Raw genomic sequence first — 17,928 nt, 5'->3', positions numbered from 1 at the left:
ATAAAAACCCCTGCATTCAAGGAAATTTTCGTCCAGGGATCATGAGGAGAGACTCCCCGAGGTGCATTTTGAATCTCATCTCACGGCAGAATGAAAGGCTTTGGTTTGGGGGTTGTAGCTGACACAGGAGGAGGTGACTTCTCAGCCCCGGAAACAACCGCACCCCACTGGCTGTGAAGGGAGGACTTGGAGAAAGTCTGCTTCTGTGCTTTTAGGAAACCTGAATTTAGTCCCAATCAAACTTCACTTTTGCCTCCCAGCCCATCCTCTCCTGAGTCCCCATCTGCCCGGGAGTCACCCCTGACTTCTCTCTCCACAGCTCCTCCCATATTCCATCCTCCACGCATCCTGGAGAGCCCACCAGGCTCTCACCCACTTCCCTCTCCATCCCTGACACCTGCTCAGGGATCACGCTCAGTACCACTCCCCTGGACCATCACTGCACTTTCCTAACTGAGGCCCCAAGAGAGGCTCTTTGTGGGCCCAGAAGGAAGCCAGAAGTGAAGGGCAGCTCTCTGCAAGCTCACCTGGTAATTCTGGCCAACAGAAGGGAAAATTTTGCTCGATGGTCTTCCCTTCATGTTCTTTTCAAACTGAACCAGCCTGAAAGCTTCTGTTTTCAGGAAGTTGGTGAACCACTGAGCAGCCTCGTTACCACAATCCCTGCCCTGGATGTCAAGACCAAACACCCTGGAAGGGTCACAGAGAGCAGTGGGGTTACTTTCTTCATCAACGCACTGAGTGATGGGGTCAAGAGGGAACAGCTGTGCTGCTGGGACCTGACTCTCCCAGAAGACCAGTAAGTGGTCTGTGGGCCAAAGCTGGGCAGAAACAGAGGAGGAGGGAGCAGGGAAGAGCTTGTCAAACCCTAACAGGCTTGTAACTCACACAGATCTCCTTGAAATGCAGATTCTGGTTCAGGAGGTTGGGCTGGAGCCTGAGGTTCTGCATTCCTAACAAGCTTTAGGATGCCTAGGCTGCTGGTCCACGGACCACACTTTGAGTAGCAAGGATTTAGGATACTTGCAGAAGGAGAGAAGAACGGTGGTGTGGTAAAGGCACCCTGAGCTTGGAGTCTGGCAAGACCCGGTTAAAACTGGAACTCTGCCATCTCTAGTCTGTGACTTTTAGCAAATCATTAAACTCCTCTGACCTTCTGCCTCCAGTTGTAAATTGGAGATAATAATATACCACCTGCCTCACACGGTGGACACAGATTCCACCAGATAACAAAATGGTCTTCAAGGATTTTTTGCTTGAGTGCCCCCAAAAGATAAAAGCTATGTACCCCTCACAGAATTGCAAGTTGGCATGTCAACTTTTTTCTTTTTTTAAGTTGAAATATAGTTGATTGACAATATTGTGTTAGTTTCAGATGTACAGCAAGTGATTCCATTTTATATATACTTTTTCAGATTATTTTCCATTATAGTTTATACAAAAATTTTTTTTAAGATTTATTTATTATTTTCTTATTTATTTTTTTATTTTTGGCTGCGTCGGGTCTTAGTTGCGTTGTGGTGCGCGCTACTCTCTAGTTGTGGCACGCAGGCGCCAGCACGCCTGAGCTCAGTAGTTGTGGCACGTGGGCTTAGTTGCCCTGTGGCCTGTGGGATCTTAGTTCCCTGACCAGGGATCGAACCCGAGTCCCCTGCATTGTAAGGCGGATTCTTTACCACTGGACCACCAGGGAAGTCCCTATACAAGATACTGAATATAGTTCCCTGTGCTGTACAGTAAATCCTTGTTGCTTATCGATTTTACGTACCGTAGTTTGTATCTATTAATCCCACGCTCCTAATTTTTCCCTCTCCCCCTCACTTTCCCCTTTGGTAACAATGTTTGTTTTCTATGTCTGTGAATCTGTTTCTGTTTTGTATATAGATTCCTTTGTATTATTTTTTAGATTTCACACATACGTGTTCGCATATAACATTTGTCTTTCTGTCTGACTTACTTCACTTAGTATGATATTCTCTAGGTCTGTCCATGTTTTTTATAAGTTTAATTTGTTATGAAAGATTAAATTTCCATTGAATTATAAATATTAACATTTAAAATAAAATTATATCATAATTTATATACTATGTCTTAATATTATAAATATATATAAATTATATTAAATAAAATAAAATTATGCTTTTAAAAGCATACAATGGAATCCAAATGCCAGGCTAGTTTGATATCTATTTTTAAAAACAATCTATTTTTAAAAATAAATGATTAAGGTCTTTTATGGCCCACATTTTAAAAATTATTTTTAACTTTTTCCCCAGTTTTATTGAGGCATAATTGACATACGTAAGTTTGGGGTGTAAAGCGTAACGCCTTGACTTCTATATACTGTGAAATGACTACAAGTTCAGGTAGCAGTCATCATCTCATAGTTTTTTAAGTTTTATTTCCTTGTAATGAGAACTCTAAGGATCCACTGTGTTAATAGATGGAATGGAAGAAGTTGAGTTATAATACTTTCACTCATCCTTTGAACCCTTCTGTGATCTTTGGCACTTAATAACCATTCATCAAAAAGTGTTTTTTAATAATTTATCAGCAAATTTGATTAGAGGCTCCTTAATTTTTGCGTAAGACAAAGACTTTGTCTTTGTAGAATGACTTTACCCCACTTTGTAGAATGACTTTACCACTGTCTTGTAGAATGACTTTACCCCATCACTGGAGACATTCTCCTTTATCAACACCAGTATATTTTATTGTTTGGGCCCCATAGGTTTTCCCCTCCCAGAGCAGTGCTCCTTACTAAGACATGGGGTGGGCAAGCCTTTCATCTGTACAAAGGGGAGGTGGAGAGGAGAACTTGCCCCCTGCAGCTAAGATCACTGTTGGAGGGAGAACCTATGGGATTTGAGGATCTGGAAATTGATTCCCTTACCTGCCCTCAGGTAGCACAGGAAGTGTTTGCACCTCTCTGCGTGAGTGCTTCTCCCAGCTGGAAGGCTCCTGGGGTGATGTATGTGAGGGTATGTATGTGATGTATGTGATGTATGTGAGGGTATGTATGTGATGTATGTGAGGGTATGTATGTGATGTATGTGATGTATGTGAGGGTATGTATGTGATGTATGTGAGGGTATGTATGTGATGTATGTGATGTATGTGAGGGTATGTATGTGATGTATGTGAGGGTATGTATGTGATGTATGTGATGTATGTGATGTATGTGAGGGTATGTATGTGATGTATGTGAGGGTATGTATGTGATGTATGTGAGGGTATGTATGTGATGTATGTGATGTATGTGATGTATGTATGTGATGTATGTGAGGGTATGTATGTGATGTCTGTGATGTATGTGAGGGTATGTATGTGACGTATGTGATGTATGTGAGGGAATCCCAGAGAGGCTCAGGAATCAACCCTGCGCTCCCCGAGGCCCACAGCCCTGGTCTGACTGCTATACACGCCTCATTCTCTGACAACCTAGCTCACCTACTGTCAAATCTCCGTGCTGTTCTTCTGATGTTTCTTGGCCTTTTCCTTCTCTGTAAACCCCCTTCTTGGAGCTGCTGTTTGGCCTCGGTCCCCCTGCTGTCTCATGGTCCTCTCTCTCAGAGCCTTCAGCCTTTCCCCTAAAACTCTCCTCAAGCCACCAGTCTACTATTTCACACATATCTGATCCCACCTTTCACCAGCTCCTTAAGTATCTGTTGCTGGGCTGAGCACTTCCCTCAACCCCTTCACCACAGCCCGCGTGTATAAGTGCACACACTTCTACCCTCAGCTTCCATCCACTCAGATAAGCTTAGTGTGGGCACTTTGAAAAGTAGAAAGCACCCAGTGGGGCAAGGGAAAACTGATTATCCAGTGTCCCTTCCCACTCCTGAAACTTATCCCTCCCCTAATCCTTCCTCCCTCCCACCCCTGCAGCAGACTCTATCTATCCCTCTGCCATTCCACCTTCTTCAATTCTCTCAGAATTTGGGAATTCCCTGGCAGTCCAGTGGTTAGGACTCAGCACTTTCACTGCCATGCGCCCAGATTCGATCCCTGGTCAGGTAACTAAGATGTCATAAGCCATGGTATGTGGCCAAAAAAGAAAAAAAAGTTCTCTCAGAATTTTATGCAAAGTCTACTTTCTTCCACATTCTGATACAAAATGTTCTATCATCAACACCCCATAGAAAAAAACTGAATCTCCGTGTGTCAGTACAATAGAACTAACATTAGTTAGTAATCTACTAATTCATAAAGCAAAATAACTTACCAAAAATACTTAAGAAGACATAAAAGCTTGAATGGATTTTTATAAAGAAAATCCAGGCAGTTTTACTGGAAATTTCCACCAATGATCAAAGAATAAATACTACCAAACATAAACAGAAAAAATTTTTTAATTGTCATCTAAAATAGGAACAAAAAGATAAGATGTCTAGGACTGAACCTAACAAAAGATGTGCAATTCTATTATAGAGAAAATTGTAAAACTTTTTTTTAATTTTTGAATTTTATTTTATTTTTTTATACAGCAGGTTCTTATTAGTTATCTATTTTATACATATTAGTGTTTATATGTCAATCCCAATCTCCCAATTCATCCCACCACCACCCCACCCCACCCCGCTTTCCCCATTGGTGTCCATACGTTTGTTCTCTACATCTGTGTCTCTATTTCTGCCTTGCAAACTGGTTCATCGGTACCATTTTTCTATATTCCACATATATATGTTAATATTTGATATTTGTTTTCCTCTTTCTGACTTACTTCACTCTGTATGACACTCTCTAGGTCCATCCACATCTCTACAAATGACCCAATTTCGTTCCTTTTTATGGCTGAATAATATTCCATTGTATATATGTACCACATCTTCTTTATCCATTCATCTATTGATGGACACTTAGGTTGCTTCCATGTCCTGGCTATTGTAAATAGTGCTGCAATGAACATTGGGGTACTTGTGTCTTTTTGAATTTTGGTTTTCTCTGGGTATATGTCCAGTAGTGGGATTGCTGGGTCATATGATAATTCTATTGTTAGTTTTTTAAGGAACCTCCATACTGTTCTCCATAGTGGCTCTATCAATTTACATTCCCACCAACAGTGCAAGAGGGTTCCCTTTCCTCCACACCCTCTCCAGCATTTGTTGTCTGTAGATTTTCTGATGATGCCCATTCTTATGGCTGTGAGGTGATACCTCATTGTAGTCTTGATCTGCATTTCTCTAATAATTAGTGATGTTGAGCAGCTTTTCATGTGCCTGTTGGCCATCTGTATGTTTTCTTTGGAGAAATGTCTATTTAGGTCTTCTGCCCATTTTTTGATTGGGTATAAAACTTTTTAAAGAAGTAAAATAAGATATAAATAAGTGGATAGGGGCTCCCCTGGTGGCGCAGTGGTTAAGAATCCACCTGCCAATGCAGGGGACACGAGTTCATTCCCTGATCCGGGAAGATCCCACATGCCGCGGAGCAATTAAGCCCATGCGCCACAAATACTGAGCCTGTTTTCTAGAGCCCGCAAGCCCCAACTACTGAACCTGCGTGCTACAACTACTGAAGCCTGCGCACCCAGAGCCCATGCTCTGCAACAAGAGAAGCTACCACAATGAGCAGCCCACGCACCGCAACAAAGAGTAGCCCCCACTCGCTGCAATTAGAGAAAGCTCATGCACAGCAATGAAGACCTAACACAGCCAAAATAAATAAATTAAATAAATTTAAAAGTTCCTGTCTGAAACAGTTTAAGGTAAAAACTTGCAACTGTGTGGGCCACTTCTATCTGAAACTAAGATGTTTCTTCGTAAAAAGCTGAAAACGGTTTCAATAAAAAGCTTGGAAGAAAAAAAAAAAGAAACGAAAAGCCTACAATTCAGTAAATTAGTCATTAAAAAAAAAAGATATAAATAGAGACATCACTGGTGGCGCAGTGGATAAGAATCCAACTGCAAATGTGGGGGACACGGGTTCAATCCCTGGTCTGGGAAGATCCCACATGCCGTGGAGCAATTAAATCCATGTACCACAAATACTGAGTCTGCACTCTAGAGCCCACGAGCCACAACTACTGAACCTGCGTGCTACAACTACTGAAGCCTGCACACCCAGAGGCCATGCTCTGCAACAAGAGAAGCCACCACAATGGGAAGCCCGCGCACCGCAACAAAGAGTAGCCCCCGCTCGCCGCAACTAAAGAAAGCCCGCGCGCAGCAACAAAGACTCAATGCAGCCAAATAAATAAATAAATAAATAAATGGGGGAGAAAATATAAATAAGTGGGGAAAGATAACACGTTCATGGATAGGGAGGTTCTATGCAATAAAGATGATATCAACTATGTAAGCACTAACATTTATTTAAGTGCCTGAGATGAACCAGGCACAGTTGAAATAAATAAATAAATAAATAAATAAATAAATAAATAAATAAATAAATAAATAAATAAATTCATTACAATTTTCTCTAATTGAGCCTCAAGTTCAATTCAATACAATTCCAATCAGGTGGAACACAATCTCCAATCAGGAGATACAGGTGGTAACATCTCCACTAATGCCCTTGCCTGCCTGGCAATTCTGAATAGAAGTCCATCCTACTTGAATAAAAGGAGACAAACCCTAAAGATTGGCCCTTTGTATCCTCTCTATATTTGTATTAATCATGACTTTTTACTTTTTATATTTTTGATGCTTTGACATCTTGGGACTTGGTGATGCTGAAGGAACTACCCCTCCCAGGGCTAGTCAATTCCTAGAGATAGTAAAACACTAGGCTTTCATAGGCAAACCAGCCAATCCAGAGACCTCACCCCAATGACCTCGTCCGTTGTGCTTTTATACTCTGGCCACTGTCCCCTGCTCTAATCACCCAGGACCAGGTACCAGACAACTAGGGACAGCCCCTCTGCCCCAGAGCCAATTTTCCCAGAGCCTGTAGAAACCAGAATAAAGACTCGTGCTCACATTTTCCCCTGCCCTCTCTGTCTCCTGACCGACCTGGTATTTCCCCATGTGACCCTGCATGGTATAAGCCTCCTGTTTCTAGGGATCTGTGAATATAAAAAACTTCTTTCTTCATGACAGTCATTTCTGTATCTGCATGTCTTGCCATATCTGATGAAGCAAATCTAAATATTCTTAATGCAATATTCTGCTTCACCCACTCATACCTGACCACTGGCTTGATCCCAACATAGACTAGACTTCTCTTAAATATTTCCTTTACCAGTCTCATCATCTAGCATGCAAAGTGTAGCAAGGCAGAGTACAGGGTGGAGCCTAACGGGAAATCAGTTGGCACAGATCCCCAGAGGGCCCCGAGCAGAGCACCTGCAGTCATGGATCTTGTTTGAAGAATGTGGCTTGCTTGGCAAAACCAGTTGGTCCATGCCTGGTGCCCTGAGGATAAGGCAATCATCCTCATAGGTAGTGGAGACCAGCACGAGGCGAGGCTCCTGCCGGGCAGTCACCATGTGTCCATCTTCCTTAATCACCAGCCAAAACCTGCCAAGAAACAAACAAGGGCACACTCAGAAAATCTTCTACCACCCTCTCCATAGCTTTCCTCTAGCTTTCTATTTCATCAAAACCCTCCCTCTGCCCCAACTCAGGACCCAAAAATTTTTTCCAGACAGTATCCAGGTCTAGCCAAATTTTGGGGGTCCAAAATTCTTTGGCTGTTTGGTACAAACAGCCCTGGGAAAGAACATCTGGCTAATGTATGAAAATCCCCAGTCTTGAAAATCCTTCTGGTGAGGCTGGTGTAGGGACCTTCTCAACTGCTGGGGCAACTACTTTGCTTACTTTGGGTCTTTGCTTTGGTCAGAGACTTCCCTGAGCCTGTCTCTGGTTGAAGCGGAATGTCTTCCAGGTCTTTTTGCTGTGGAACAAGATGGGGTTGACCAACTAATGGCCCAAGCAGACTGAAACTCTAGAGAAAGGTCTTGAATGTTTGTGACTCCAGTGGTTGCAATCCAACCTCTGCTGGGTTTAAGTTGCTGGGGCATGTGGGCCCTGATCGGGAAACCCCTAAACAGCCTTTCTTCTTCATACACACATTAAAACTTATATAATGTTATAAGCCAACGTTACCTCCATTAAAAAAAAAAGAAAATATATCTCTACAATGGAATGTCATTCAACCATAAAAAAGAAGGAAATCCTGCAATTTGTGACAACACAGATGAAACTTGAGGGCGTTATAATAAGAGAAATAAGTCAGACAGAGAAAGACAAATACTGTATGATCTCATTTGTAAGTGAAATATAAAAAGGGGGGAACTGCTAAAAACAGAGAGTAGATTGGTGGTTGCCAGGAGTTGGAGGTGGAGGAAATGGGTGAAGGTGGTCAAAGAGCAAAAAGAGGTTCTAAGAGGAAAAAGTTCCGGAGACGTAATGTACATTATGGCAACTATAGTTAATAGTACTGTACGGCAGGGGTCCCCAACCCCCGGGCCGTGGGCTGGTACCAGTCTGTGGCCTGTTGGGAACCAGGCTGCACAGCAAGGGGTGAGTGGCAGGCGAGTGAGTGAAGCTTCACCTGCAGCTCCCCATTGCTTCCCATCGCTCCCATCACTCCCCATCGCTCCCCGTGGACCGCATTACCACCCGAACCATCCCCCCCACCCCCGTCAGTGGAAAAACTGTCCTCCAGGAAACCGGTCCCTGGTGCCGTAAAGGTTGGGAACCGCTGCTGTATGGTCTACTTGCAAGTTGCTAAGAGAGAAAAGTCTCAAATGCTCTCACCATAACAACAACAACAAAGCGGAAATTACGCGAGGTGAAGGATGTGATCACTAACCTTATCATGGGAGTCATTTCACAATATATATGTGTATCAAATCATCACATTGTACACCTGAAACTCACACAATGTTATATGTCAATTATATCTCAATAGAGCTGGAGAAGAAAAAAAGTCATGCAAATCACGTGTTAGATAGGAACTCCACTCACCTTCTAGAGAGCACCTCCCTCTGCCCCCGTTCTAGGCTCAGCTTTCACACGCTGTGTATCACATCCAAGGGGACAGTGGGGTGCGGGGTGAGCTGAAGAATGGAATGGGAGGCCGACCTGGTTAGGTTGGCTATGCTCTTATCGATAGTAGAGCGTGTCTTTGGGGTGACACCGCACAAATGATTTGATGACTAAAAAAGAAAACTGTGCCACCCCTAGGGGAAATGAGTTTCAACGTCACTATTTTAGACAGAGCGAGTGCAGTGGGTGAGGAACTCTGCGGGCTCCGATGAGTGAGCCACCACTGAACACTGGGGCCTCCCACACGTGAGCAGGATAAAAAGGACAGCCGCTTCCAGAAGGAGGGAGACATTTCAAACTATGACTGGAGCCAGATGGAATGCTCACCATAACCTGGTGAGGACACCGCTATCATCACAGCGCAGGGAACCAGGTCTAAGCCATCTCCTGACCCTGGCAGGTAACCTCCCCGTCAGGCAACCCATCCCTGTCCAGCTTCTGGATAACTGCCCTCCGCTGCAACCAAGCCAGCAGACAGGGGCTGGGTCCTGAGCCCTGCTCACTGGCATGTGCGTTGGTGCGAGGGTACAGCGGCGGGATGGTGAGAGTGCAAAGGCATTTTAGGAACCGCCGTGGCTGCTCTTCCCAGGAGCTGAGGATGCTGGGCTGTCGTAGGTCTCCGACCCTCTGAGGAGGCCACCTTTTTCTTTCTAGGGATCTTTGGTTCCCAGGGTTCTCTAGCCCGTTCACCTATGGGGTGAGGGTGGGTTCTGTGACCCAGGGATTTCCTGTCTACTTTGTTACAGCCTTATTCCCTCGGGCCTGGGCCCTGTTCCTTATTTCCAGCCTCATCCTTGGGTGCAGAGTCCTGGATGACCCCGTTCTGATGAACTCCACCAAAGCCTGCACTTGAACTTCCAACATGGCCCGTCCCCCTCTGAGACAAGGCTCGCCCTGAGAGCTGCACATGACCAGACACATGTCCAGACAGGAGTCACCCCCCGCCATGGCCCATTATTTCCAACAGTCAGCCCCGTCCCTGGGCTGAGTCTTCTCAGCTGCCGTCCATCCCCCAACTTTAGCCCTATCACTCTGGCTCTCAAGCCACGCCCCCAGCTCCTGCCTGTTGTATACTCACCTGGGGGTTAAGCCCTGGGACGTAGCAGAAGTGGTGGCTAGAGGTTCTGTGCTAATCCTGCAATGGAAGGGGCAGGTGGCAACTTGCAAGCAGCCCAACACTGCGGTAGGACGAAGACCACAGTAAAAGATGCAAAGGTGCCATCGGCAACATACCCCAGCCAGCCACCCCCATCACCCTGTAACCGGGATGACGATATTTTTCACCTCTTGCACACAAATGATGCCCAGGGAATGAATAATGACCTCTGTTCTGCCCGATCGGAAAGAAAGGATATGTCTGGAGTGTGGATTTTTTTCACGACCCATTTTTTCTCGCCTGCAACCCTGAAAGCCAGCACCTTCGTTTTACACAGAAAACATGAGTATGTGGCTTGAAGAGCAGTGGAGAGACCAGAGCTCAGAGTCTCCAAAAGAACAGCAATGCCCTGAACAACCAACAGCCGTGTTCAGGAGGCAGAGTGCAAGACAGCTGGAAAGTCTCATTTCTAAACGGGCAAACTGGCCTGGGAAGTAGGAATGACTGAGCTGGAAAAGGGGGGAAAACAGGAGCCCTACCACAGAGAGCTGGAGGGTAAGGGCAGGAGGGAATGACACTTGGGATAATAAACTTAGCAGACTCATGTCTCCAAGAGGTAATAGTCTATGCAGAAGAAGTGAAGGGCTGGGTTTATCAATGGGCGAGTCATACATGGTTGGTGCGGAGAGTGAGGGTTTACAAGGTCAAGGTGGGCAGTCATGCCCTCCCAGCATCTGTACCAATCAGCCAGTGTTAGCCTTCTGCTGGATGGACTTGAAACGAGCTCAAAGCTCAGAGCTCTCAGGCCAAGCATTTGCACAAATATGCTAAAGGCTTTGAGCAAAATCGCTCTAGAAATTTAAGGCACAGAGCCCTTAGAGAGGAAGCTCTCGGCTTCTTAGAACAGTTCCAAAGACACAGATTCAAATTGGAAATAAATAAAGGTAGGCTTTTCCTGCGTTCTAGACTATTTGTAGTTTTGTAATTGAACTCTCAAGTTGAGAGAATAACAGCATTTAGCAGAGTTCTTTCCAGCTTGCTTTCGAGTTTCAATTATCCTTTAATAAATAAAATCTAGATTTGATAGGGTCTGGGAGATCATCAAGTTCAACCTCTTTTGCAAATGAAAACAAAATGAGGCTCAGAGAGGTTAAATGACTTTGCCTAAGGTCTCCTGATCCTTGGCACAATCTTTGCCCTTGTAAATCACATGCTGGTTTTACAGGAGGGCCGTGAGTGCTGCACTCAGAGATCTGAGTTTAAATCCCTCCAGCACATAATGGTCTTGTGATCCTGGGTGAGATACTCATTCTTTCTGATACTGTTACCTTATTTGCAAAGTGGACACAATACCTAGCCCACAAGATTGTTTTGAGGCTTAAATTACATCATCTGTTGAAAGGACTTAGTTAAGCATCTGCTGCATATGAACCATTGAATAAAAGTTTATTCCATTGTTTTTCCCCACCTCATCCCAGTCTCCATACCACACCACCCCATCCCAAGCATTTATTGTTCAAAACAAGGGAAAGTTGATACAGTTCCATCTATTTTCAGATGCCCATAGAAGCAGAAAAGCAAAGGACAAATATTCTCTTTCCATGGAAGCAAGAGTCACAGCAAAGTAGTGGCAATGAGCTGTGGGAAAGCAATAGTTATTCTGATGAAAAGAGGAAACACAGATAAGAACTGACTCTCTCTGTGAAATAACCTCAGTCCTTCACGTGAGGAAGGAAGGAGCACAAGTCCATTTTCTCTGGGTGTGCATCCTGAGAATTTACCTCTTCACTCTGCCTGAAGTCTTCCCAGCAGTCAGAAGGCTTTTCTAAGCCTTCACACTTGAATAGGCTTGAAAAATGCTCTTATTCTTAATGGTCACAGAGAAAACCCTCTCCTGATAGCATCAGAATCACCTGGGGAGATTTAAACACCCCCCACACGAGTTTGGTTCACTCTTGGTGATTCTGAGTCCGTAGGTCTCAGAAATTATAGTCTTAAAATTATAAGTCTTAAAAAATTATAGTCTTAAAAAACTCTCCAGGATCAGAAATCTGAGATGAAAGGGGATGGAAAATGCCCCATGAGTTACATGGTCTGCACACACAACAGTTCTCTACAACAAGCTGAAGTTTTTCAGTGCCGTGGGAGCCCACATTTCTTTAAGAGGACAGCAGTCTCCAGAGAAGAGAGAATACACGTGTCCTGGAGTGAGCTCAGGACAGCAAACAGCCTGTCTAGAAGGCTCCCTGAATGACCAATTGGCAAACCTCCCTCCCCCTAGACACAGGACCACAGCTAATCCATCCAAGCCAAACAGGAAAGCGTCTGCATCCTAAGGAAGCGAAGAAGGAGGTTCTGTTCTTCCTTGTTCACTCTTTTTAGGGTTTAGCATCCTTCTCTGTCAAGAGTGCTTTCCCGATATCCAGCTGCACTATTCTGTGTCCATGTGTCCCCTCCAGGGAGGGGCAGAGGCTTTGTAAGGGATCAGGACACTCTGAGGCCTTCCCAGGACAGGCCCTTCCCCCATACCCTCTGCTTTAGCTCCTCTCTGAAGTACCTAGATAACAGTATTTGATGCACATTTCCTGAATGGTTTTACAGATGTGACAACCCCCCATCAAATGGAAGATGTTAATTACTTGATGACCTGAAGCGCAGAGCCCCAGGCCTCCTGGAGCCTAAGAAATGATGATGTTAACCCTTGTGACACCGTCCTCTTACCTCACCATCAGCCAGTTGGAGAATTGTGCACTAGCTGATCACATACCCTGTGACACCCCCCTCGCTCACCTGGCTTTTAAAAATGCTTTGCCGAAACCTTTCAGGGAGCTCTGGGTCTTGGGGGGTCTGAGCCACCCGTCTCCTTGCACAGACTTGCAATGAACCTTTCTCTGCTCCAAACTCCAACCTTTCGGTTTGTTTGGCCTCACTGTGTCTTCGGGCACAGGAACTTGTGCTAACATCTTGCCTCCACTACCTTTCCAAATCTGCACCAGACACGAGCTTCACCTTTCCAGCTTCAGGATCAAAGGCAGAGGGTCCAACAAGCAGCCCAGCACACGCACGTGGCAAACGTCTCTTCTCCTACCCTGGGACAGGCCCCAGCTCCCCCGCCCCACTCCCTCCCTCCCCAGCAGGTCCTGCGCTGTCGCCGCGCCCGGCCCTACCTGTCCCGCAGGTGACCGCTGCGCAGCCCCAGGGCCGTGCACTCCGCCGCCTTCACCGACACCCCCTTGCAGGACTTGACGGGGTAGATCCAGAGCTCTGCCACGGTGCCCACCTGCTGCAGCCGCCGGCGCCGCCCGGGCCGCGCGCGACGCCAGGCCACGGCCCCCAGCGCCACCGCGGCCAGTCCCAGCGCGGCGACCCCGAGCCAGCGGGGCCGGGGCTGCGGCGCGGGGAGGCCCAGGCGGGCCAGCGCGGACGAGCCGGCGGCGCCCATGACCCAGCGGTCGCGGGCGCGGGTGTGAGCGCGGACTCGGCAGCGATTGGCGTGGGGAGGGCGCCCGGGCGCTCAAGGCTGCAGGCGAGCGGGAGGAGCCAGAGTTGGCCCAGGCACCGGCCCTGACACCCTTTCCGCGCGCCGAAAGGACTGGCTGTGCGCAGGGAGGGGACGCTTAACTGGGCGCCAAGGGCCAGGCGGTAACCGAGAGAAGCGAGGCCGAGAGCGAACTGGGGCGCTCAGGTGCCCTTGGGGGCGGTTCCGGAGGCCCCACACCAGAGGCCTGGCTGCCCACTTTCTCTGGAACGGTCACCTTCGCCTTCCTTCTCCCTCTTCCCGGGGCCCTGCGACTCAGCCTAACTCCTCGCCCGCCCTCACGCTACCCGGCTCTCCACTGCCCCTTCGCTTCCTGTACTGCCCACGTTGTTGCGTGATTGGAGCGCAGGGAACAGTGCAAGTGGATGGTAGATTGCAGAATGGGTGATTTTAAACGTTTAGGAGCTCCTACTGGCAGATCGCTCTGAGAACTGCAGAACTTTTGGCCCATAACCTGCTCTGTGGAAACTTATGCGCTCTGAACAAACTCGAGAGTGGCTTCTTTTTTTTTTTTTTTTTTTAATACATATTTATTGGAGTATAATTGCTTCACAATGCTGTGTTACTTTCTGCTTTATAACAAAGTGAATCAGCTATACGTAAACATATATCCCCATATCTCCTCCCTCTTGCGTCTCCCTCCCACCCTCCCTATCCCACCCCTCTAGGTGGACACAAAGCACCGAGCTGATCTCCCTGTGCTATGCGGCTGCTTCCCACTAGCTGTCTGTTTTACATTTGGTAGTGTATATATGTCGATGCTACTCTCACTTCGCCCCAGCTCACCCTTCCCCAACCCCGTGTCCTCAAGTCAATTCTCTATGTCTGCATCTTTATTCCTGCCCTGCCACTAGGTTCATCAGTACCTTTTTTTTTTTTTTTTAGATTCCGTATATGAACATGGCTTCTTGCCGCATAAGGCCAAGTCCCAAGGATGACCCTAGCTCCTCATTAAAATGCCTGCCTGAGAAAGCTCCCTGCTGCCGGGAGATTTCACTGTTCCCGCCAACATCCAGGACCGGCCTCTCACCCCCTTTCCTTCCGTTACGGACCTTTGTTCTTGGCCTCCTTAATCGATAGAAACTGATTAAGAGGCCAGGCAAGAAATTCGGGCAAGGCTTTCTTGAGACTTGAGCTGCAGCACCAGAGAGCAAAAACAAGTAACAGGTTCCCTTGCTTCCTCCCTGAGTGGGGTGAGTGTAGGAGCTGGTCCTGGGGTAGCGCTGGAGGCGTGGCTTAGGTCATCTGCCCACCCCCTTGGTGGTGCTGTGTGCAGGGGGCATGTGCGGTCCCCTGCTTTTGCTGGGTTTTTGCTCGTTTTGTATCTTGTTCATAATTTGCCTCAATTGCACAGGCACGCAGTTATTCTTAGTCTCTTATAATTTCTTTGTATTTTGTCGCTGGAGGAGATGTTTGTCCAGGTGCAAGCACTGCAGCAAAGGGTCCCAGGTCCCAGCCTGTCTCACTTAGAGCACTTACTCAAAAGGGTTTACCATTGTGGGTCCTCCCTCTGTCCCTTCCAGATGTGTATGAACCTCCTACAACTCAGAAGTGTTTTTCTCAAGGACCTGAGAGCCATGCCTTTGAACTGTAATCAGTACCCCTGGCCCGACCCCAGGTCCACTGTCCCACCCTTGTCAGTTTTCACCTGAGCCCCACCTCGCCTCATTCACCCTTTAAAACCCAGTCACCTCTGCATTCACCGGGAGGGAGCGCAGTTCTTTCCCCTGCTCATCAGTAGTTACTGCATAAAATCTATTTTTGCTAAAGTTCAGCTTTGTTTCTCCTTACCACCTCCATTCACACAAGCTCTTTGGTAAACGGTGGATTTTCTTAGAGAAGTTAAGGTTTGAGGTCATTTGTTTATTTTGTTTATTTTTCAAAGATTGTCCCTTAACCTGCGGCACGGTTCTAGAGTTTACGGAGACAACCAGCAGACCACGTCCCACAGTCCTGATTGGTCATCCTCTGGAGAAGAGGGCCGTCCTCCAGGCTGGGAGGAGAGCAGAGGAGGGCAGGAAGCCAGAGCCAAGCTCCCTTCCGCTGCTCCTTGTGCAAAGTGAAAGTCAAAATCTCCCTGCAAACGGGCCCTGTTTGAAATCCCAGGCCAGTGGACTTCTGTCTCTTCAACGAGCACACATTCTCATCATACTGAGCGGCCAAGACTTGGACTTCTTTTTCAAGTGTAGTGTTGTGAATGAGGTGTGTATTTAAACTTGCACCTGGACCCCTTCGCCTCTCCAGACACTAGACCGCATGAGTTTACCATCAGCACGAGGTCCTTAGAAGCCCATCCTCGTCACGGGCAGTAAGGAGGAACAGACAGGAGAAACATCTTGTTGATTAAGTATCTGTTCCTTTCCACACACATTTATTGATCATTCCCCCTAGATTGACCCTGGGGATTTAGTGTTTAGAAGGAGCTTCCCTGTTGTTCAGGAGCTTACAGAGCCCCTGGAAGACGGACTGGCAGGATAATGTTGGAGGGCAGGCACGGTCAAGGTGCCATGCAAGTGAGATGAAAAAGCAGGGAAATCTCAGGACAGTGGTGTCTTCAGAGGAAGGAGCTTTTGAGCTGAGACTTGAACAAAAAGTCTTTGAGAAGGGGCCCGAGGAGGGGATCCTGGGCCAAAGGTGCACGCACAACGTGGACTGAAGGAACAAGAGGATGTGACATGTTTGGACAGCCACTAGCAATCCAGCTTTATTAGAACGTACCTGTGTATGCAGGCGGTAAGGGGAGTTGAGGCAAGGCAGGTGGGCGGGGCCAGACCACAGATGCACCTGTCTCATCTTAATGTGGAGACACCTCAGGATTCAGAACAGCAGTGAGGTGTGATCAGACTTGGGTGTTAGAAGGTCACTTTGGCTGCTCTGGGAAGGAATAATGCCAAAGGTGGTTAAATGAGGGGCTAATGCCCTAGATCAGGCTGAAGTAATCCCGAATCAGGGATTCGGATTAACCTTGAATTAACCTTTTCTTCAAGGAGATCTGGTTCCTTTTAGAGAGAATGGTATTTAGAAACCAAGATCTGGACTACCGGTGTTCTCATTGCTATTGGGTTGCTTCTAGGCCCATTCAGTGGGCAGAAATAGGAATTATAAACTTTATACCACAGGGTAATTTCTTGTCTTTCTCCACTCCATATTCTGTCCCATTTCTTCCACAATGAGAACCTGGTCCCCAACAACATCATTATATTCTACAAGGCACACAAAGTAGATTTCAGTTATCCAATACCACTACCAGCAATGAATCTACTAAGTGAATTTTAAGATTTCCAGCTGACAGAACAAGGAAATACATGTGTGTGTACTAAACCCATGTATGCACATATCTATCTACAAATATTTCTATAGATAGCTATCTGTATCTTTATTAAGCTAAACATGAGTTCATACTGATGTCTCCAACTCTAATCCACTACCTATAGATCATTCTAGACTCTTCCCCTTGCTTATCTGAAAACTTTTAAACAAATGGTCCAGATATGTTAGCTAGTAAACTTTGGAGGTCAGAAATTAATGAATCTGATTTTCCCCTTCAGGAAAACAGTCACAGTTTGTTCCAGTCATCTGAATTAAATCACATTCAGGATCAAGAACACTAAATACTTAGTAGGGATATATTCTGGCTCCCCTGTTCCCACAGGTGGGACGGTGCTGGGATCCTGAGAAGACCATTAATGGCCCCAGCAAGTGCTGGAGCTGGGTACCTAGTGATGACCACTTCCTGTGTCCTCAGACCACCCAACCTGTATTAACCCTCACTCTTAGAGTTTAATGCTGGAGAGCAAGAAGCTGAACATTCTCTGAGTGTCATTGTTTAATTTCTATTTATTTTATCCAATAATAGCAGAAATATAACCCTTGGTTTCCAAGTCTTAACTACTACTGAGAAATGAATGGTGGATTACAGGCTGCAGGTATATTTGGCCTACACCGCAGAACAGGTGACCTGTTCCACGTGCACTTTGACCTCTCCCCTCGCCCACGCTGTTCCCTTGGGAGATGGAACATTAGGAAGCTCTTCCCCACCCAGCTTCTAGGCATCACTGCATGATAGTATGATGTTGACATTGTTACAACTTAACTTCTTGCTGCACGCTGCCACCATCGCACCGCACCATCGTAATACAGTCAGGCTTCAATCCCCAACCGCCACATCTTTTGTTTGTTTCTTTTTTTTGAGTGTTGAGACCTTTCCCATTTTTCTGTTTCACACTTACCCGTCCTCAGCTGAGACTATAGAATAAATCCTTCCAGGCTGAGCCTAGAAGTTCTTTAGAGAAGCATGTGCT

The 17,928-nt window shown here is 46.5% G+C and overlaps 1 protein-coding gene across 1 annotated transcript in view; it reads right to left on the bottom strand.

The window, feature by feature from the left end:
• Window positions 1-14,043, bottom strand: part of MTARC2 (mitochondrial amidoxime reducing component 2) — a 33,130-nt gene extending 19,087 nt beyond the window's left edge. The window contains exons 1-3 of the mRNA XM_082427534.1: window positions 13,257-14,043; window positions 7,287-7,460; window positions 528-690 (exon numbers count right to left, since the gene is read on the bottom strand). Of these exons, the coding sequence (XP_082283660.1) occupies window positions 528-690; window positions 7,287-7,460; window positions 13,257-13,531 (612 nt within the window). The 5' untranslated portion in view covers window positions 13,532-14,043. The remainder of the gene's footprint in view (window positions 1-527; window positions 691-7,286; window positions 7,461-13,256) is intronic.
• Between the last annotated feature and the right edge of the window lie 3,885 nt (window positions 14,044-17,928).

Source organism: Balaenoptera physalus (assembly GCF_965194825.1).
Source record: "Balaenoptera physalus genome assembly, chromosome: 1".
In the NCBI taxonomy this organism is placed as follows: Eukaryota; Metazoa; Chordata; class Mammalia; order Artiodactyla; family Balaenopteridae; genus Balaenoptera; species Balaenoptera physalus.
Note: the sequence above shows the minus strand (reverse complement) of the source record. Positions and strands in the feature narration are given on the sequence as shown.